The sequence below is a fragment of the Gobius niger genome (assembly GCF_951799975.1).
Source record: "Gobius niger genome assembly, chromosome: 5".
Lineage (NCBI taxonomy): Eukaryota > Metazoa > Chordata > Actinopteri > Gobiiformes > Gobiidae > Gobius > Gobius niger.
Genome location: NC_136856.1, coordinates 28139119 through 28157438, shown reverse-complemented (window position 1 = coordinate 28157438; position 18320 = coordinate 28139119). Strand labels below are relative to the sequence as shown.

The following is an 18320-nucleotide window of genomic DNA, read 5'->3' as shown; positions in this document are numbered from 1 at the left end:
TGACGGCTGAGCTGGGGGGATATGAGCAAACCCACCCCAGCCCGCCGCCTCTCCCCGCGGGCAACTCCAGAAAAATGGAGAGTCCAGCCTCTCTCCAGGAGTTGGGATCCGGAACCCAAGCTGTGCGTGGAGGTGAGCCCGACTATATCTAGTCGGTATCTCTCAACCTCCCGCACAAGCTCAGGCTCCTTCCCCCCCAGCGAGGTGACGTTCCATGTCCCGAACGCCAGAAGCTGTGCATGTGGACCAGGTCGTCGAGGCACCCGACCTCGACTGCCACCCAGTCCTCTTAGCACCCGACCCCTACGGATCCCTCTGCGGGTGGTGGGTCCACAGGAGGGCGGGCCCACGTCGTCCCTTCGGGCTGTGCCCGGCCGGGCCCCGTGGGCAGAGGCCCGGCCACCAGACGCTCGCGTTCGGGCCCCAACCCCAGGTCTGGCTCCAGGGTGGGGCCCCGGCTGCGCCATGCCGGGCGACGTCTCGGTCCTTGATTGGTGTACGTCCATAGAAGTCTTGTGAGCTGCTCTTCGTCTGACCCGTCACCTCGGACCTGTTTGCCATGGGAGACCCTACCAGGGGCATAAAGCCCCGGACAACATAGCTCCTCGGATCATTCGGGTACTCAAACAACCCCACCACGTTAAGGTGGCAGCTCATGGGGGTTGATGGTGTCTCCCTATTGTCGAAAATTGGCATGTGAAAGTTCTATTTGATTTCAATGCCTCAGTGTTTATTTGATTGATTTACATACAAAAACAGCCTTTTCCGTTAAAGCTAAGATCCGGCCCAAAAAATCAAGCCTGACCCGACCCAAGCCCGTGGGCATGAAGCCCGACCCGAGCAATTAACTTGAATTGACGGCCCGTAAATTATTAATTGTTCAATGCCCGCCCAGTCAGAGCCTCCGTGCAGTGCCATGCGTGAGAGGTACGTGTTTGCAGCAGTGTTGCGCACATACCTGGGCAGGTGGAGAAGTGTTGCGCGTCTCTCCTCTTTCTGTCTCTCTCTCTCCTCCTCCTCCTCCTCCTCCTCCATGTCCTCGTTCATAAACCTCGCACTGCATTTGCTAAAGCTACTTTTTACGCACAAACAGGAGCCAAACTGCTGATTTATCCGCTGTAAGTTATACGCTGTCCTGAGAGAAAGAGTGCAGAGCGATGTTCTCTGTGTAGCGCCGCCGGTATCAAAGGTGTCTGGCCATGCTTTTGCAACATGACAACAAGCTGCACGTGCGCCGCACCACCTCCCTCGCCTACCAGCGCCAGAATAATCATATTTTGTATCCAATAGTCTAAGCCTATAGCTTAGATTTTTATTTGAGATTATAATGACAGTAATAAATTAAAAACCCGTCATGCGTGATATCTCGGCCCGACCCGGCCCGAATGTCGGGTTGGGCTCAGGTCGGGCTTGGGCTTGGTCCTAAAATCATACCTCTATTTTCCGTGTCTCAACTTTTGACATTTTTGCAGTCGTCATTTGTACTATGTAGTTTAGATGGCAGACAGCTCAAAAAGCTATGTCTACAATGGAGAACTTCTGTAAAGCCTACACAAACATTATGTCTAACTCAACAAGTCCAGGTTCCCGCTGGAGCCCAGTTAAAGCCAATAGGCCTTTAACAGTCCAACGTTTCTGTGGAACGCAGAAACTGCAGTTCGCAGAAAAAGGGAAAAAAATGCAGCTGTACCATGAGAGAGGGAGGTTGCTGCATTTGAGTAGACAAACACTGTAATTGTTACATTTTAGTACAATGTAAAATGTAAGTGCATAGTAAGTGACTTCTACATGTACCATCAGCAACGGCAGCACTATCAATCCAATGTACTGTAGAATGGCACATTTTGCTCAGGGCCCCCACAAGGCTACAAACAGCAGCACCCATGATTTATTTGACATCCATCCTCACTTTACCTTATTACACCAATTCCTTGATTTTTTTTTTCTTTTTTTTTTTCAAATAAACAAATGAATGAATGAGTACCGCCAACCTCCCCAACACCGACCCTTTAACCCAATCTAAATGCAAAACAGGCCCTTTCCCTCAGTCCTTCTAATCTGAAGCAATCTAATCTAAACCTCATGTCTAACCTGCCAAAAACTTCACCTCTACACCTCACACTCCCATCACCACCCGAGTGGAGCGGTTCAGCCTCCCAATAGTTCTCCTAATTGTAATTAATTGACTTCCGTGCGTAAATGACTCCGTTTTGGTGTTCGGCTGCAAAGGGTGACATGATTTGTGTTTAATGGGGTTTCTTGACACAAAACATGTCAGAATAATGAAGCTTTGATGAGCGTAATAACTGGAGCGGGAAAGCACCATACTGTAGATGGATTACATTGCACTTTGAGGCCACTAGGGGTAAGACCGAGGTACATGGGGAATGTCTGAGACAATAGCATTAATTAATGTTGGACTTCAAAACATGTTGTTGCTTTCTCTTGATTCTGGGTTCGGGACAAGCTCATTAAATTTCAAAAAACACAGACACTGAAAAAGGTATCATCCAGGAAATGAAAAGGTATTATTAAAGTACTGCTGTTTATCAAATTGTACGGTGTGCAGCCGCAGAAATTATTTCAATCAGTTGGTGGCTTGGTGCAGTCGATGGCAATTAGTGTCATATTGATCGAGAACATCTTTCCACAATACAACGCTGAGGGTGTTCTTGCAGCTACAGGAAAGTCAGTTCTGACTGACCAACTGACTAGACCAGCATTGCCAAAATAAAGATCAATTGGGGGTCGCAATCCGGCGATCTGTGACCTGCGATTGTAGTCAGACAACATTGTGATAGCTACTTCAGATATTCTGTCGACAACCAAAGCTGCACAATACTAGTCCAAAAAGAATGGCAAGAAAGCTAACTTTAGTTGGCTGCATCAGTGAATGTGCCTGGGGCCATGAGACAGACAGAAGATTCCCATCGGAGCTACAGATAGCTCCGATTTATTGTATGAATACAAGAAAGGAACACCAAAAGGTCAACAAAACCATCAATTACAAGTAAAGCGGCCTTTAAAATGACACACTTCTCATCAACAAAGAGCTGTAACATATCGTAGCATAGAACCATATAAAGGTAACCACTAGCCATGAGCACTAAAACACTAGAAATCGTCCTCTGTCCAAGAGTTCCATGTGGATTTGAGCTTGAAGATCCATAGGACATCGTAGTTAGCCCCAGAACAGCGGTTAGGTTTGAAAGCACATCGGGCTAACTGTGGCTAACTGTTGCAACAAACATGAGCACACAAAGGTCAACCGGAAAGGAATCACAAAAACATCAACCCCCTGGCCTCTGCTGGCTGGGCGGCTCTTAAAGACAGCGCGAGTAGCTACAGCTGTCATGTAGATCGGGACAACGCCGGTTCGACTGGTGTTGGTGACTTTGCATGTGAACGAAATGACTCATGACTCTCTTCGAACCCTCCTTTTCTTCAGCCCAGTAACATTTTGGACGTTGCGTGTTTTGCAGGTGGCGGAGACGCGCTGTAAGAAAGTGTGCACTTCCAAGTCGGACCTACGCACCAACGATTTCAGCATCGTCGGCTCCCTCCCACGAGACTTCGAGCTCTCGAACTTTGACTGCTACGGCAAGCCCATCGACATCGGCAGCGCGCACGGCAAATCGCAGTCCAAGGGCGGCAAAAAGCTCCCGCCCCCCAAGCCGGTCATCCCGTCGGCTGCCAAGAGGGTTGACCTGTACGCGAGGGCCCTGTTTCCCTTCTCCTTCCTTTTCTTCAACGTCATCTACTGGTCCAGTTACTTGTGATCACATGTTGTTACCTCCTCACTTGAGATGATCATAGCCTGGATAGTCATGCGTCTTTCTTGTTGTAATCTCTACAAAGAAACAACGAGGTGTCGACAGTCATTACCAAGCAAGACCACTACTTCCTCTGTAGAATACAAAGAGAATGTCATATGGCCAACCAGGCTTAAAAAAAAAGACACATTTTAATCCAAAGTGAACTGTTCTTCCCCAAAAATGTCAAACTGTGCATTGATATACGAGATTTATATATACATAATACATATCCTTATTCATTTGTGTTGCCTTGGCCTGCCAGACCCATTGACTTTTTGAGTGACGTGGCCATGGACGCCTTCTCGTGATAATGTACGACATTCTCATTAATCACTGATCTGTCTGATTATGCAGGAAATAACACAAATATTTGTTATCTGATATCATTCCAGACCCACCAGAACTGTTAACCTACGAAGGGGCGGGGCTAATGAGACATATCTACAGTCTGATTGGTTGGAATTCAATCCAAATGCATTCAAAAGTCGTTTTTGTCATTCATTAGTCCCGCCCCTGGAGATGTATTCGAAGCTACAGGGACCAGACTATCTCTTTGTATAGAACATCAAAAAGTACTAGAATGGCTGGCTTGGCTACTATTGTGAATCAAAAAATATTATGTTAATTGTTATACCTTTTATCTATTGTTAATATATACATTATTTATTAATTAAAAGGGTACGTGAATATTTAAGAGTATTAGAGAAGATTATTATGAGCGAATATGCAGAGTTGCACAGCTTTTTACACCCTGCCGCCACTTTACGTTCAGCTTTAATGCTCAGTGTAGCATCGTTATTACCTCGCATGTGAAAAAAGAAGATGCATGTATATTTAAGATGATTAAAAATCTATACAAATGCATACCCAAATATTTATTACAAATATGTATTAGTTATTTATTATCCTAGTTTGCTCTGAGAAGAAAATGTGGATTACTTAAAGCAATCAGTTCTTGTCCAGATGGTCATGTGACACTGCCACAACCCCCACCTGTAAGATTTTGGCCACCGCCCCTTGTGTAAATGGGCCTGTACTGACACGGCCATGTGTTTGTGATGTTGAAAAGAGACCAATAAATGATTTAATGACTTTTCACGTAAAATGATTGATCCCTCTTGCTCTTTTGTTTTTGGCCAGCGTTCATGCTTGAAGTAGCCAACATTTAGCTTGTGTAGTAGAGTCCTTTAGAGGCCCTCTGCTCTCGTTCTGTCTTTCTTATCTTCTACTAGACTTCTAAAGTAACACCTACTGTATATTTGCGACGCAGTGGTGATTATCTCATTGTATTGTCTGTAGTGAAAAATAATGATACAGCCATTAGTCAGGGTGTGTGGTGTCCCCCAGGGTTCTGTTCTAAGGCCCATTGTTTCATAAGGAGTAGAAAATGTGGCATGTTAGCAAAGAGGGACTACTTGGCCCCAAAATGGCAGCACAATAAGACCCCTGTATGCACTGGTGTCAAACAGGAGTCTTTTGAAGTGATTTTGATGCTTCAGATGCATTTGGTCTGAACGCACATTCGCACAACAGCAAATTGGGATGACCAAAAGGAAGAAAGTTTCTCTCTTATTTTTCAGATTCAGATCAGCGGTCACCTCATCTAAATATCAAAAAAAAAATCACAAAGTCAATTATTGGGTGGTCTCACAACTTTCCTATTAACACATTGCATCTCCGATACATTAGTGTGTCCAAAGTGAAGAATCTAATTTACACCTTCCTTTTGACTATGAACCTCCGCGTGAACACATTTTTCATTTTCATTTGCACTGCATAATTAGCTGTCCCTCATCAACAATACACAGTGGCATGCAAAAGTTTAGACCCCTACTGTTGATATGAACGGCAAGCATCACAGCTTGCAAAGGCTTTATGCCGGCAGCCAAGAGTCCTTCAATTTTAGTTTGAGGGTTTTTTGCTGTTTCTTTCGTCTTGCACACACTGCTTTTTGAAGGTTATCCACAGATTTTCAATGACCTTTCGGTCGGGAGACTGTGAAGGCCACAGCAAATCCTTCAGCGCCTGCTTTTTAGAGGTTTGTTTTTGGTGCGTGTTTACAGTCATTATCCATTTGTAGTGGCCATCCTCTTTTGCTTCCAGAATTTGTTGGAACTGAATCCAGTCTTCCCTTAAATGTTTCCTGGTTCCACAGGCTGCAATACACCCCCATTCTTAACAATTGGACAGATGTGTTTTCTTCTCCAAACAGTATCCAGGCCTGAAGTTATTGAATTAGCATTGTTTTTGTCAATAACCAACTTCAATTTTGCCCAATTTATGTTTTCATTTCATGAAAAGAGGGAAACATTTCAACATCGTCAGATCGAGTGCAGTGAATCACAAATCTTAGATACCGCGCTGATGCACAGTGGCTATCCAAACAAGCATAATTGATAATCAGACGCAAGGTGATGCTAATGACTGGCATAAGCCGCCAGGTGTTTTGATCCGCTGTGCTAACACGCATCTTGCATCACACACAACAAGCTGCCAGCTGCTCCGCGCCAAGCTGTGACCCCCTCCTAATGATGCCAAAGCAGCCGTCTATTACGCATCTATTATTCATGCGGACGTGTTGGGGAAGATGACCTCAGAGTATCATTGGGAGAGCGCTGGTATGAAACCTGTCGCAGTCTAATCATGTGAGATAGATGCTGACCCTATGGCGGCACAACAGGGTCACATTAAAGCAGGTTCAGGGGGGGGATGACATATGAGCTTATTAGAGGCAGGAAATCAAAAAAGTCGCCTTTGTTTCGGAGGAGTTTGTCCCTGTTGTTGCCGTGGTAGCAGACAAGCAATGTTTATGAAACCGACACATAATTACAGTGGTCTCCAAACTATGAATGGGTTTCAGTTGCATTGTTGTTTTCCTGTTATGACATTTTTACTATTAAAAAGAGAATATTGAGATTTAAATCCTTTATTGTTTGGCCGTATATATTTCATCAATTTGGAGCCATGAATAAAGGAGACAGCATCATGCAAAAATAAAATAAAAAAATATTCTTTTCAAGTAATCCTGTCCTCGTTGTTTCTTCTTCTACTGCTGAATCACTCCGTTTTGTACTTCGTGAGAGGTTGCATCATAGGTGAAACACAAAATGGTCCGCCACAGTTTTAAGTGCAGAGTGAGCTCTGGGCCAAGTCCTGCCCAGGCCGGGCTTCTGAGTCTCAAAGTCAGTCTAATCCAGGCCTATATCTCTCAACCTAAGAACTATGGCTTTGTATAGAATATATTGCTTGGTTTCAGGTGACATCACAGTGTTCTAAAGACCTATAACGTTTTATGAGGTGGGGGGCAGGTAAAATGAGTGAGTTAATGGGTAAAACTGGCTCCTGCCCCCCACTGAGTAGTGACATCATCAGATTCTGGAACCTGAAAACAACCAAAAGACTCAAAATGATGAAGGCGCAAGCCGACACGCGTTGGTGTGCTTTTTAATGTTTCTGGCCCATTAATAAAGCCTTTTCTACTTTTGCAAAATATGAGTGCCTGGACCTGATCTGCCTCTCCACATCCCATTGCCTCCTTCCATGAGCACCATTTTTTTGCTGGATACCAGAAGCTCCCTGTCCTAATTTCTGATAAAGAAATACATTTGGTTTCACTGTGAAATGCCATTTGCTGAAAATCAATGAATTAATGAAAAGAACAAAATATCATTAATCTAATCATGGTGGTACAGCAGTTCCCGGGTTTGATCCCTGGCCAAAGGGGGCGGGACTAATGAATGGCAAAAAGTCGTTGAGAGAGTGAGTGAGTGAGTGAGTGAGTGAGTGAGTGAGTGAGTGAGTGAGTCAGTGAGTGAGTGAGTGAGTGAGTGGTTGTGGTCGGAGGGGCCGATGGCATATGCTGTTAGCCTTGCTTCAGTCAGTCTACCCCAAAGGGCAGCTGTGGCTACAACAGTAATAGTACCAGCATGGAGTGAATGAATAATGACTACAGTGTGACGCTTTGAGAAAGAGCCAACTCGTTTTTTTTTTAAACAGGCCTAGAATATTGATTTCATATCTAAATATTAAACAGGCAACTCACGTTATTTACTTTCAATGGGTTTTAAATTGGCTAGCTTTCTATGATCAATAAAGGGCACAGGCACAAACACTGGGATGAAAGTTCAGTCGTGATCAGCTCGGATTATTTTGTCTCTTGCTGCCATGGCAACAGACACAGCACATTTTACAGAAAGACAGTAGACCTGCATCTATCCAATACATCGATTTTAATTACTCGGAAAAACCTCATGCGTGACGTTTACAGACCCCGATGTACTGTTCATTATAAAACGGGCTGATTTCAAATGAGCGTCAACTGTTCTGGCAGGCTTTAGCTGCAACTGAAATGTATGCTTGGATTTGTGCATTACAGTGCCCTCTAATGGACAGACATGGAGATGCTGTTACTAGATCCAGTGATACAGATGCAGTGTGAAGGAAAGTCATGTTTTCCAATGGTACACATTCAAATGTTTTCTACTGCGGTTCATTTAAAGAGTATTTTTTAACCAAAGGCAGAATGTGTTCCTTTATTATTGATTGATAATAAAGGAAGTGTATTTCCACTTCACTGTGGAAATACATAGTTCAGGGTAAGAGAGGGGACAATTTACGTTGATTAGTTTGTGCGTTTATTCATCCTGAATCTACAATCTTTCATCGATTCATACGGAACATATCTGCATATTGAACAACTCAATATAATATTGAGGATTGTAGCATCCTGAAAGAATAGCCACTGAAGAAGATTCAAAAAGAATTTAAAGGGCAACCCTTCCCAAAGTCCGGGACAGCACGGCCCCCTTAACGATCCGAAACAGTCCCAGGGGCCCCCCATAATATTATTTATTTTCTATTCAAAGGCATTTGTTATTTTTTTTACCAGTAAAATGACATATAAAGAGACATCTAGCAAAGACTGCTAGCTAAATACTGGTCTCAAGAAGTACACTTTAGCAAATAAATATATTTTTCCTTTTTTTTTTTTGCAAAGTACTTGTTTGTGGAGAATCATTGGGGGCCCCTCTGTAGTGCCTCTGAGGCCCCCACTTTGGGAACCACTGCACTAGGGCGTTGGTCTGTAACCTTCAAGTTCAGAAGAGCCACCTCTGGCCAATAAAGGTTGTAAATAGTAGTTTTCAAATAAGGTACAAATCTAATGTGCATATGCCACAGCTTGTCCAATTTAGAGGTAGTATTTTTTGCAGCTCAGTACTCTTAAATATCTTTTTACATTTATTTTTTGAATAATTTTTTGTATCAAAGCTCAAAGAGCTGTATTACAAGCTATAAAGAGCCACATGTGGCTCTTGAGATGATGGTTGCCCATCACTGCACTATAGGGCTTGAAACACAGCTCTAGGTACAGTATGTTTTTGATGAAAGAACATAGCTCTTTGTGAGATCAAAGCACACACTCACATCCCAAGGATATGAAAAGTGTGTATAGGATCTGAAAAACTATACTCCACTTAAGTGACGTTTCGGGCGTCAGATCAGCCCTTTATCAGACATAGCAAGAAGCTATAAAACAGTCTTTCTCAACAGTTTAATCAATATTTTTCTTCTGATAAAGTATAGAAACACTACCTAAGTCTGTTCAAGTGGCTCCTGTGTTGTTATTTCGATCATGATTTCATCTTTCGCGGCTTGTTCAACTCTTATTCAACTATAATGTGTAAAATACTTCACTTTTACTCGTACAGCCAGGGCATCACTCCACGATACTGCAGGGACACTGACTTCTGTGTGTTAGTCCACCTCCCAACGGCCCCCACCCCACTGAAGTGCCCAGCGGTAACCTATATCGCACAGGGAGCGCTCTAATCCGACACGACCTCTCCCCACGCCACCAGCCGGGCCCCCGGGAGCGCAGCGTGACAGCGAGCCAATCATTAGAGCGCCATCAGCGGGGGAGGAGGTCACAACGCGCTCCTCTGACACGCCGTTTATCCATGTGAAGGCTCCCTCACAACACACACACCCTCACACAAACACCGGGCACGGGGCGGGGAGGTGGGCTGTGAAAGAGCAATGTGCTACAGGTACATTATGTCCACTATGTTCTACTGTCAAAATAAAAGGTGTTGAGGTAGGAGGACTGGCCCTTCAAGCTGCCTCAAACACAAGCACAAGTTTTGCCATGTATGTCAGCATTTCTCATTTTGATCTGGCAACCCAAAGTGTAGGGCTCAGAAAAGACATTCAATATAAATGTTGACTGTTTGATTTGAGCATGTTTATCTTACGTAGATACAACTGGTGACGTGTCATTCGAGTGGTTTAGCCAAGGGGAAATGAAGCTTGATGTAGGTAGAATTACAATATTTCACTATAGTTTTAGATGTATTCTGGCACAATATGGACATATTTAGCACACACAAATAAAGTTGAATCCTAATAAAAATGTTTTTACAGAGTAGATTGTCGAGCAGAAGTGAAAAACCGGCAATGTTAGCATGTAGCATAAAGCTAATGATAGAATTACGGTTAGCATTCTCTGTTATTTATGTATTTATTTATGTTGAACCACTTTGCACCTCTCAATGTCTTTATACTTACTTGGTGGAAAATACATCTGTAATTCCTCACTTCCGTAATGCGTGCAAGGGCAATGCTAAGCCAAGATGCGCAAACATGATAGAAAGGCCGGAAGTTGGGACAAAAACGTAAGTATTTCTCAGCATTTTAAGCCCCTTTAAATGTCTCTCTGGATAAACATGTGGCTCATGTTTATGATACATGAAAAAAAAAAATCTTGAAATCCCTACCTTTAAATGCAAAATCGACTTTTTCAAGCTTTACATCATGTTATTATGTCATTCCCTCAGTAAAAACATGCCTGAAGTGTTGCCTTGGCACATTCACGTATTTTTGAGTAATCTGTAAAAACTCTGATGGCGGCCATTTTAGGGATAGGTTTGCCTGAGTCCTCCTAGGAACGCCCCCACCTCCTGGAGACGCCTCCGAGCTTTCCTCACCAGCCGAGTAACCAACCACTGCTCCTCAGCAGAACCCCCTCCCCACTGATGCCACAGACAGCGTGGGTCAGAGGTTCTTAAAGAGACAGAGGTCTATTTCAAGACATTCGTTACAGCCATTTTGAGAGAGTAATTTTATTCATTGTAATTTACTGCATTTACAGACCAACAGAAGGTTTCCTCAGCATTGTAGTGTGCTATAGACTGGTGCTATGTGATTGAAAAAAGCATAATACTCCCTCTTTAAAAACACATACTATAGCATTTCTAAATGTGTTTTTCAATAACAATGTATGGGGGACGCACATCTTTGATATCGAATGCGTTCTGCTGTGTGGAAGCTGTCTGTTTATCACCAGCTCGTGTACATTTAAAGGTCAGACAGCCTTTTCCATCATCGCCACACGAGCGGCGGAGCTGTGAGGCCAGAGGAGGAGCGCGCTTTGTGCCGGAGGTGTGGAGGAATGTGTTTGCGCGTGGCCAAGGTGACGCCTCGCGCTGTAAAAAAAAACATCCGTGACCAAAAGACTCTTGTGCGCAATTAGTTCCGGCGGAGCGCAGGCAGAAGAGGAGCCGAGATAAGAGGGGAGATGGAGAGAACGAGCAAGTGAGGCGTGACCTAATGCTTTTTTATTCTGTTAAGTTTTTCATTGTGAACACATCCTTATTTGAGAGCACGGAGCGAACTTAGAATGCCATGTTCTTGTCGTCGAGAAAATTCCGGGACAACCGAGCTCGGAGTCTGCAGCTACTTAAGCGGGAATGTTGTAAGAGTGTAAAGAAAACCTCCAAAATGGGTCCTGAAGATGTGTAGCGTCTGCACCTGCACCTATATATTTCTCCCAGAATGTAAACAACCATATTTGGATTAAAACGCCATCCGGGCCGCCTTTCGTGCAACACGTGGATACCAAACGAGTCAATATTTGCACATAGACAAGCATGTGAACATTGTACCCACGCTTTGCTGCTCACCTTGTTCGGATTACGAAAGGTTAAGATCCCCACGACAACCAGTGTTTGTCTATCAGGAGGTAAGTGGCCTTAAGAGGCACACTCAGCCCTTTAGTGAGCAGAGCAGATAAGAACAACAAGGTAATGTCAAAAACACTCCGGAGGCACAAGATTTAACACTAGCTAAAGGTCAGCGAGTTTAGAGTCCCCACTGGCCGCGCGGAGACAATAGTTGGCTGTACGACTTGTTAATCAATCATTGTCGTTGCACAGACATGGGAAGTTGCTGAAGTTGAGACAAATCAAATCACTTTTAGCTCGGAACATTTGTAAATTGCTATGAAGAAAGATGTTGATTATGATTTGGTGTTGTTTGAAACATGAACGGAGCTCAGGATAAGCAGCAATGAAATGGACATACCCCATTTGCTGTTTAGTTGCAAGTCTATAGAAGATCGTGCAAAGCAACACCTTTGTGTATTTACCGGACTATAATGGATGTTGCTTCATTCATTATTCTGTTTTCTTCTGTTCTTTTCGGCTGCTGAGACGCTGCGATCTGTATTTTCAAGATTTTGTTGCGTAATACACTGCTTGACACACACACAAAAAAAGTCCCCATAAAAGAAAAGGTCACAAGCTGTAATATTTGCTTGGGTTGACTTTAGCTTTGATTACACCACATTCGCTGTGGCATTGCTCCCTTAAACCTCTGCATTATCAAAAGATCGAGTGCTGCGTTTATTTTTCACCAATATCTTGTACTGGGGATGGGAGAGAGTGACCGCTGTGCAAAGCCTTCTCTAGCACGTCACAAAGATTCTCGATGGGGCTAAGATCTGGGAATCTGTGGTGGCCAATCCATGTGTGAAAATGATGTCTCGTGCTCACTCTTTCATAATGTGAGCCCGATGAATCCTGGCATCGTCATCGTTGAATATGCCAATATGCTGGTCATTCAGGATGTTCCGGTCGTCAGCTGATCTCATTCTTTGCTCACCAACCTTACAGCTGGCGCAACAACAGCATTGACGAAGTTGCTATCTTGCGTACAAACAACTCTGAGCCAGACGTCAGTGCTTTTGCCGGTAGTCGGAGGGCGTCGCTTAGGGAAAAAAGGGGTCGGCTGAGGCGCGACAAACAGCACTGACAACAACAAGCGCTTCCTCTTCACTCTTCTTACATTAACACCGCGCACAGCCTTAAAGGCACAGTGGCAGTGCTCGTGCCTCACAGCTCGAAGGTCCCAGGTTCAATTCCCACCTGGACGGGGCCTTTCTGTGTGGAGTTTGCATGTTCTCCCCGTGTCTGTGTAGGTTAGTAGTAAAAACATGTCCAATAGGTTAATCCTCCAGCCAGGTGTTTCTGTCCACCAGCCTGGCTCCACATCATGGAGATGGGTCCCCGAGCTCACTGCTCCTACAGGGCGTCCAGCGACATTGAGGATGAGTCAAATGCAGAGAACAAATTTCTCTACAGAGTTTAAGAAATTATAACTTAGCTTAGCCTCTTTATCTTCTTAAGATAAACTAGAAACGACTTCTCCCACTGTGAGTTAAAGACTGTCCAGGATGGTAGGCCCACTTACTGCGCCAGGTATGAAGCTGAAGATTTCACAGCGCGCCCCCCGTCTGCACAAACATCTATGTCTGCGATTAGAACCAGCAGATCGGGTCGATAGTGTTGCTGAACCTATAGACCTGACCAACTGTGGAAACCCCAGATCAGAACAGTTCAATCCTCACTACTTTCTATGACTTCCTCCGAGTCGCACAAAGTGAAACCTGTGCTCTCCCTGATAACGATGACTCGCCAGCGACTTCTGAGGGGCCATTCGGAGGCACTTGGTGTAATGTGAAGGGTGATATCATCTGCACTGATATGTTTTATGAAAATGAGACGTATGCGCTGCTGTGAGAATGAGGGTGAGATGGAGGTGAGAGAGAGAGAGAGAGACAGAGCAGCGGAGCGTGTCCAACCTTTGCAAGGACGCACACACATGGAGCACACATGAGCCATCAATCACACACAGGCTCGGGCTCGCAACAGATTACAAAACTTAAAGCTCGAATACCGGATTTGATTGTTTGTCTGTTTGTTTGTGATGAATGAAAGAGGAGACGCGTAAGTTTGAAAATGCTTGTGTCCTAAACTAATTACTAGCTTTACAAAACATGCACTTTACTTAACATTTCTAGCATTTGTTTTCTTCAGAAGGATGACTTCATAAACACATTTTACAACTGTTCAACGTAATGTAAACAGCAACAGCTAGCGGCTACACCAATTGACGAAAAGACACAGCGAATGTCTGCTTTACATAAATGTCTCATTTCACAAAGCACATTTTATTCCACTGCCGGGATCGCCTGTTAGCATTTTAGCATGAAAAAATGTGTATTTAAGGCGACATGCTGTGGATCTCGCTTTAAATACACATTCACGCAGTGGAATATTGATATTCAAGCAGTCGAATCTCAACATTCACGCAGTGGTCAATGCTCAGACTTTTTACACATGTTCTCCTTTAAAGGGACTATAGGGAGTTTAAAAATGTTAAAATTATGTATTTCCCTACCCCTACGTGTTCCAGCCATGTCCTAATGTGTGGAACAAGCTCAGACCTGTTCACCACAACTGCCTCTAAAATCCTGCACTGTCACTCAAAAAGGTGTCACTTTGGGTCTGAATTGCCGTCGTGCACGAGCTTAATATAGAAGTTGCAGTTACACATATGGCCTGAGGTGGCAGTAGTGAGTATAAAATGGCCAACTTGCATCTAGCCCCTTTAACATTGTTAAGTGCCAAACTAACTCTTTGCGATGCTAATTTTGTGGCAATTTCCAGGAAATAACAACAGCGCTCCTTAGTCTTTCCCAATCATAGTCATTCCCAAATATTGACATGTTTGGTATCCACGTGTAGCAAGAAAGGCGGCGGAGATGGTGCCTTAATCCAAATATGGTCATTTCCTGTGGGGGATGCGGCTAAAGAGACTAAAGACGGGAGAAATATGCATGACCCCTTTTCTCACAAATTAGTTTTTTTTTCCACCTTAGTAGCACAAACAGATTTTAAACTTGACAGTCTTGAGCTTAAAGGTGCACTCTGCAACTTTTTATGTTAAAAAAAAAAGTTGATATTTGCATAGTGTATATTTGACTTTTCAGTGACCCAGTGACCTTATGGGTGATCTGCTTAGCGCCTTCACTTTCCATCCCGGTGGCTCCGATGATGCTGCAGGACCAACTTTATTTCAGATTATTAGGATTACTGGTTTTCGGAATGGAATTTATTTGTAACCATGGATACGGTTCAATCAGCTGTGAAAACCTAAATAACCAATTGATCCTGGAGCATCTTACAGGCCATCGGGATGGCAAGTAAAGGCGCTATGCTAACCACCCAAGCATCCACTGGGTCACTGAAAGGTCAAATACTTATCAATATCAACTTTCATTTTAAATAAAAAGTAGCGTAGTGCACCTGGAACAATATTTTGAAGGTTTTTTCCAGAGGGATTTTTTTATGTCTACGTATATGCTAGCCTGTGTTGCACCCAAACAACAAAGCAACTTTTTCCATCCATTTTGCCACTGAAAATATAGGGAATTTTGGGTCATTTTTATGCATACAATTCCTCATTTCTTATGAAAGTGCTTTGAGTATTCTGGGAGACGTTGCTAAAAATAAAGGCATTATTAGGTCAATTGAATTCCTGCATGATTACCGCCATGTACTTAAGGCCCAGCATAAATCACTTGTCTATTATGTTTTTACCCCCCCCCCTCTCCTTAAGCACATCTTCATTCAGCAAAGACTGGAGCAGATGGTAGAACCAAAACACGACGGTGCGGGTACAGCCCATAAATCCTGCGTGAAGAAAATCGTGTGTGTTCTTTGATGCTGTAAACATTCCCTTTATAACGCGTGGAAGCGGCTGAGCAGATGTCCCCAAACCAAACGACATTTCACAAACTCATAAATCCGCGTGGGTCTTTTGCATTCACACTTTCAAAATGGCGTCAGGAGATAGAGGAGGCTGCGGCCCGCTGAAGTCGGCTTTGAAAAATGGCTTTGACAAAACTGATAATCGTGAAAGGACACAATGGCAAAGGAATCTAAGAGCTAACCTTTATTGTAGGCGAAACACTTAGGTGCAGGTGAATGGGAGATTTTGTTATTTAAGATATCAATTTGAAACTTTTGCTAAACATTTCTGATATGCATATGAGGGGAAAAAAGTGTCTTTGAGTGTCCAAAAAAAGCGCTATATAAAACCAATGTATTATTATTATTATAATTATTGGTCTGGGCATCTCTGCTGAGACTGCTGCCCCCGCAACCCGGCCCCGGATAAAGCGGAAGAACATTGAAATGGATGCATTATTATTAGGAGTAGTAGTAGTTTTATGATTATGATGTGTTTTCGTCACATTTTTGCCACATTATCCTCATCGCCTTTTTGTTGCTCTTTTGCCACTTTCTTTGCCTTTAGATTTGGGTAAAGTCAAACTGGAGAAAATCTGAAAATGTGCTCAGTTCATGTGGGGGTTAAGAGGTTAAAAGTATGGTTCTATTTTACTGACATTGGACAACATTTCAGAGGGGATTTTGGATCTTGTTTAGTTTGTGAATAAACTAATTATACGTTTAGAAACCGGCTCTAAAGTTTTGTACCGAGAGCACATGCATAATATTTGGATTATAGCGTCATCTCGAGCACCCTTTGCAGAACACGCGGATGAAAAATCTGTCTATATTTATGAGTGAATGTGTGAAGCGGTGTAGTATTTCCTGGATATCTTCGCCTCACTAACGACAAAACATTATAAGATAAGCATTGCACTGAGTAAGTTTTGTCATTTTTATACTCTGACATGAAAACTAAGATGAAAATTACTAAAAATCTCCACTTCGACCACTGCATGAAAAAACAATACTTTCACCTGCCATGTCTCGCCTTAAAGGAATAGGCCACTGTTTTTACATACTAAAATATGTTCTTACCTCACTTTAGTCGAGTTAATATATCCCCGTCTGGTCTTTGTCCGTGCGCTCTGTCACGCAAACGGAGCACATACGCAGCCTCTCCCACATGTCACATAGCTCCGAAAAAGCTCACGATAGAAGCTACCAAGCTCTTCCACGTGTTCCCTATTTAAATAAAGTTACGTGAAGTGTTTTCATGCGAAGTATATTTACACAGAAATGTAACATGTCGATTTTATAAGCAAATAAAGAGGGGGACTATATTGTGAGGCGTAATGATACGAGGAGTAAAACATCCGCGCAGTAACTCCTAAAGGTTATTGACGGAAGTGAGCGGGGGGAGTTACTGCGCGGACGCTGTGCTCCTCGTATCATTACGCCTCACAATATAGTCCCCCTTTTTATTTGCTTATAAAATCGACATGTTACATTTCTGTGTCAATATACTTCGCATGAAAACACTTCACGTAACTTTATTTAAATAGGGAACACGTGGAAGAGCTTGGTAGCTTCTATCGTGAGCTTTTTCGGAGCTATGTGACATGTGGGAGAGGCTGCGTATGTGCTCCGTTTGCGTGACAGAGCGCACGGACAAAGACCAGACGGGGATATATTAACACGTCTAAAGTGAGGTAAGAACATATCTTAGTATGTAAAAACGGTGGCCTATTCCTTTAAGCGCCACAATTTTAGATGAAGATATCAGCGCTCAATTTAAACTGACAAGGATATTTGAAGTATTATCAGTTTTTGAATCAAAATGGTGGCAATATACCACGTTATTACCATCCCCGGTGGGAATTTTTTTTACAATGCTAGGGCATCCACTCCCCTCCCCCTCAAACCCTGTATTTGTCCCAAAAAAGTCCATTGTTAGAACATCCACGATCTGTACGATCTCATTGGTCAAAGCGATGGCACCGGCGATTCTGATTAGTAGCTGAAATCTAAAGAAAATATATAACTATTTGACATGACTTACATTACATCGAAGTGTATGTCCGGGCAGTCACTTATACGCAATTGACGAGATTTGCAAAACTCTTAAACTTACAGATGATCACTTTAATTCGGACAAAGTACAACAGTATACAAGTAGTGAATATGAAAATATGTTCACCTGCTACTTGCAGTCCCCTCCAAAAAAGGCCCCACCGAGATCAAACCTGGGCAAGAGTGGCCACTGGGCAGTCATCACTGGTGTGACATATTTCATTATGTTTATTATCATTGTGCTGAGACTGTAACGAAGAGGTATCATTTCCCTATGTCATATATGTGTTTGCATGTTTTCTTAATAAACATCCACTTCACAGGTGCAATGCTATGTAATTAAATCATGAACACTGGTCATATTCACTGTAGCTCCCTCTGTCGCTGTTTGGAAAGGAAGGAAATCAGATGAAGGAGCTGCTCGGTCCAATAGCGGAAGAGCTGTCCATGGTGCTGAAACAACCTCTGCAATTCTTTATGTCCCACGTTTTCCACTTATACCTCAATCAAATATGCGTACACCGAACACGAGGTAATGACATTGACCATTGGACCGTTCTCGGTTAAATATTAAGTCCACCAG

At 43.3% G+C, this 18320-nt stretch overlaps 1 protein-coding gene across 1 annotated transcript in view; it reads left to right on the top strand.

Moving 5' to 3' along the window:
* Positions 1-4920, top strand: part of glrbb (glycine receptor, beta b) — a 52187-nt gene extending 47267 nt beyond the window's left edge. Inside the window, exon 9 of the mRNA XM_079557283.1 lies at positions 3483-4920. Coding sequence (XP_079413409.1) covers positions 3483-3779 — 297 coding nt within the window. The 3' untranslated portion in view covers positions 3780-4920. The remainder of the gene's footprint in view (positions 1-3482) is intronic.
* The last annotated feature ends 13400 nt before the right edge of the window (positions 4921-18320 follow it).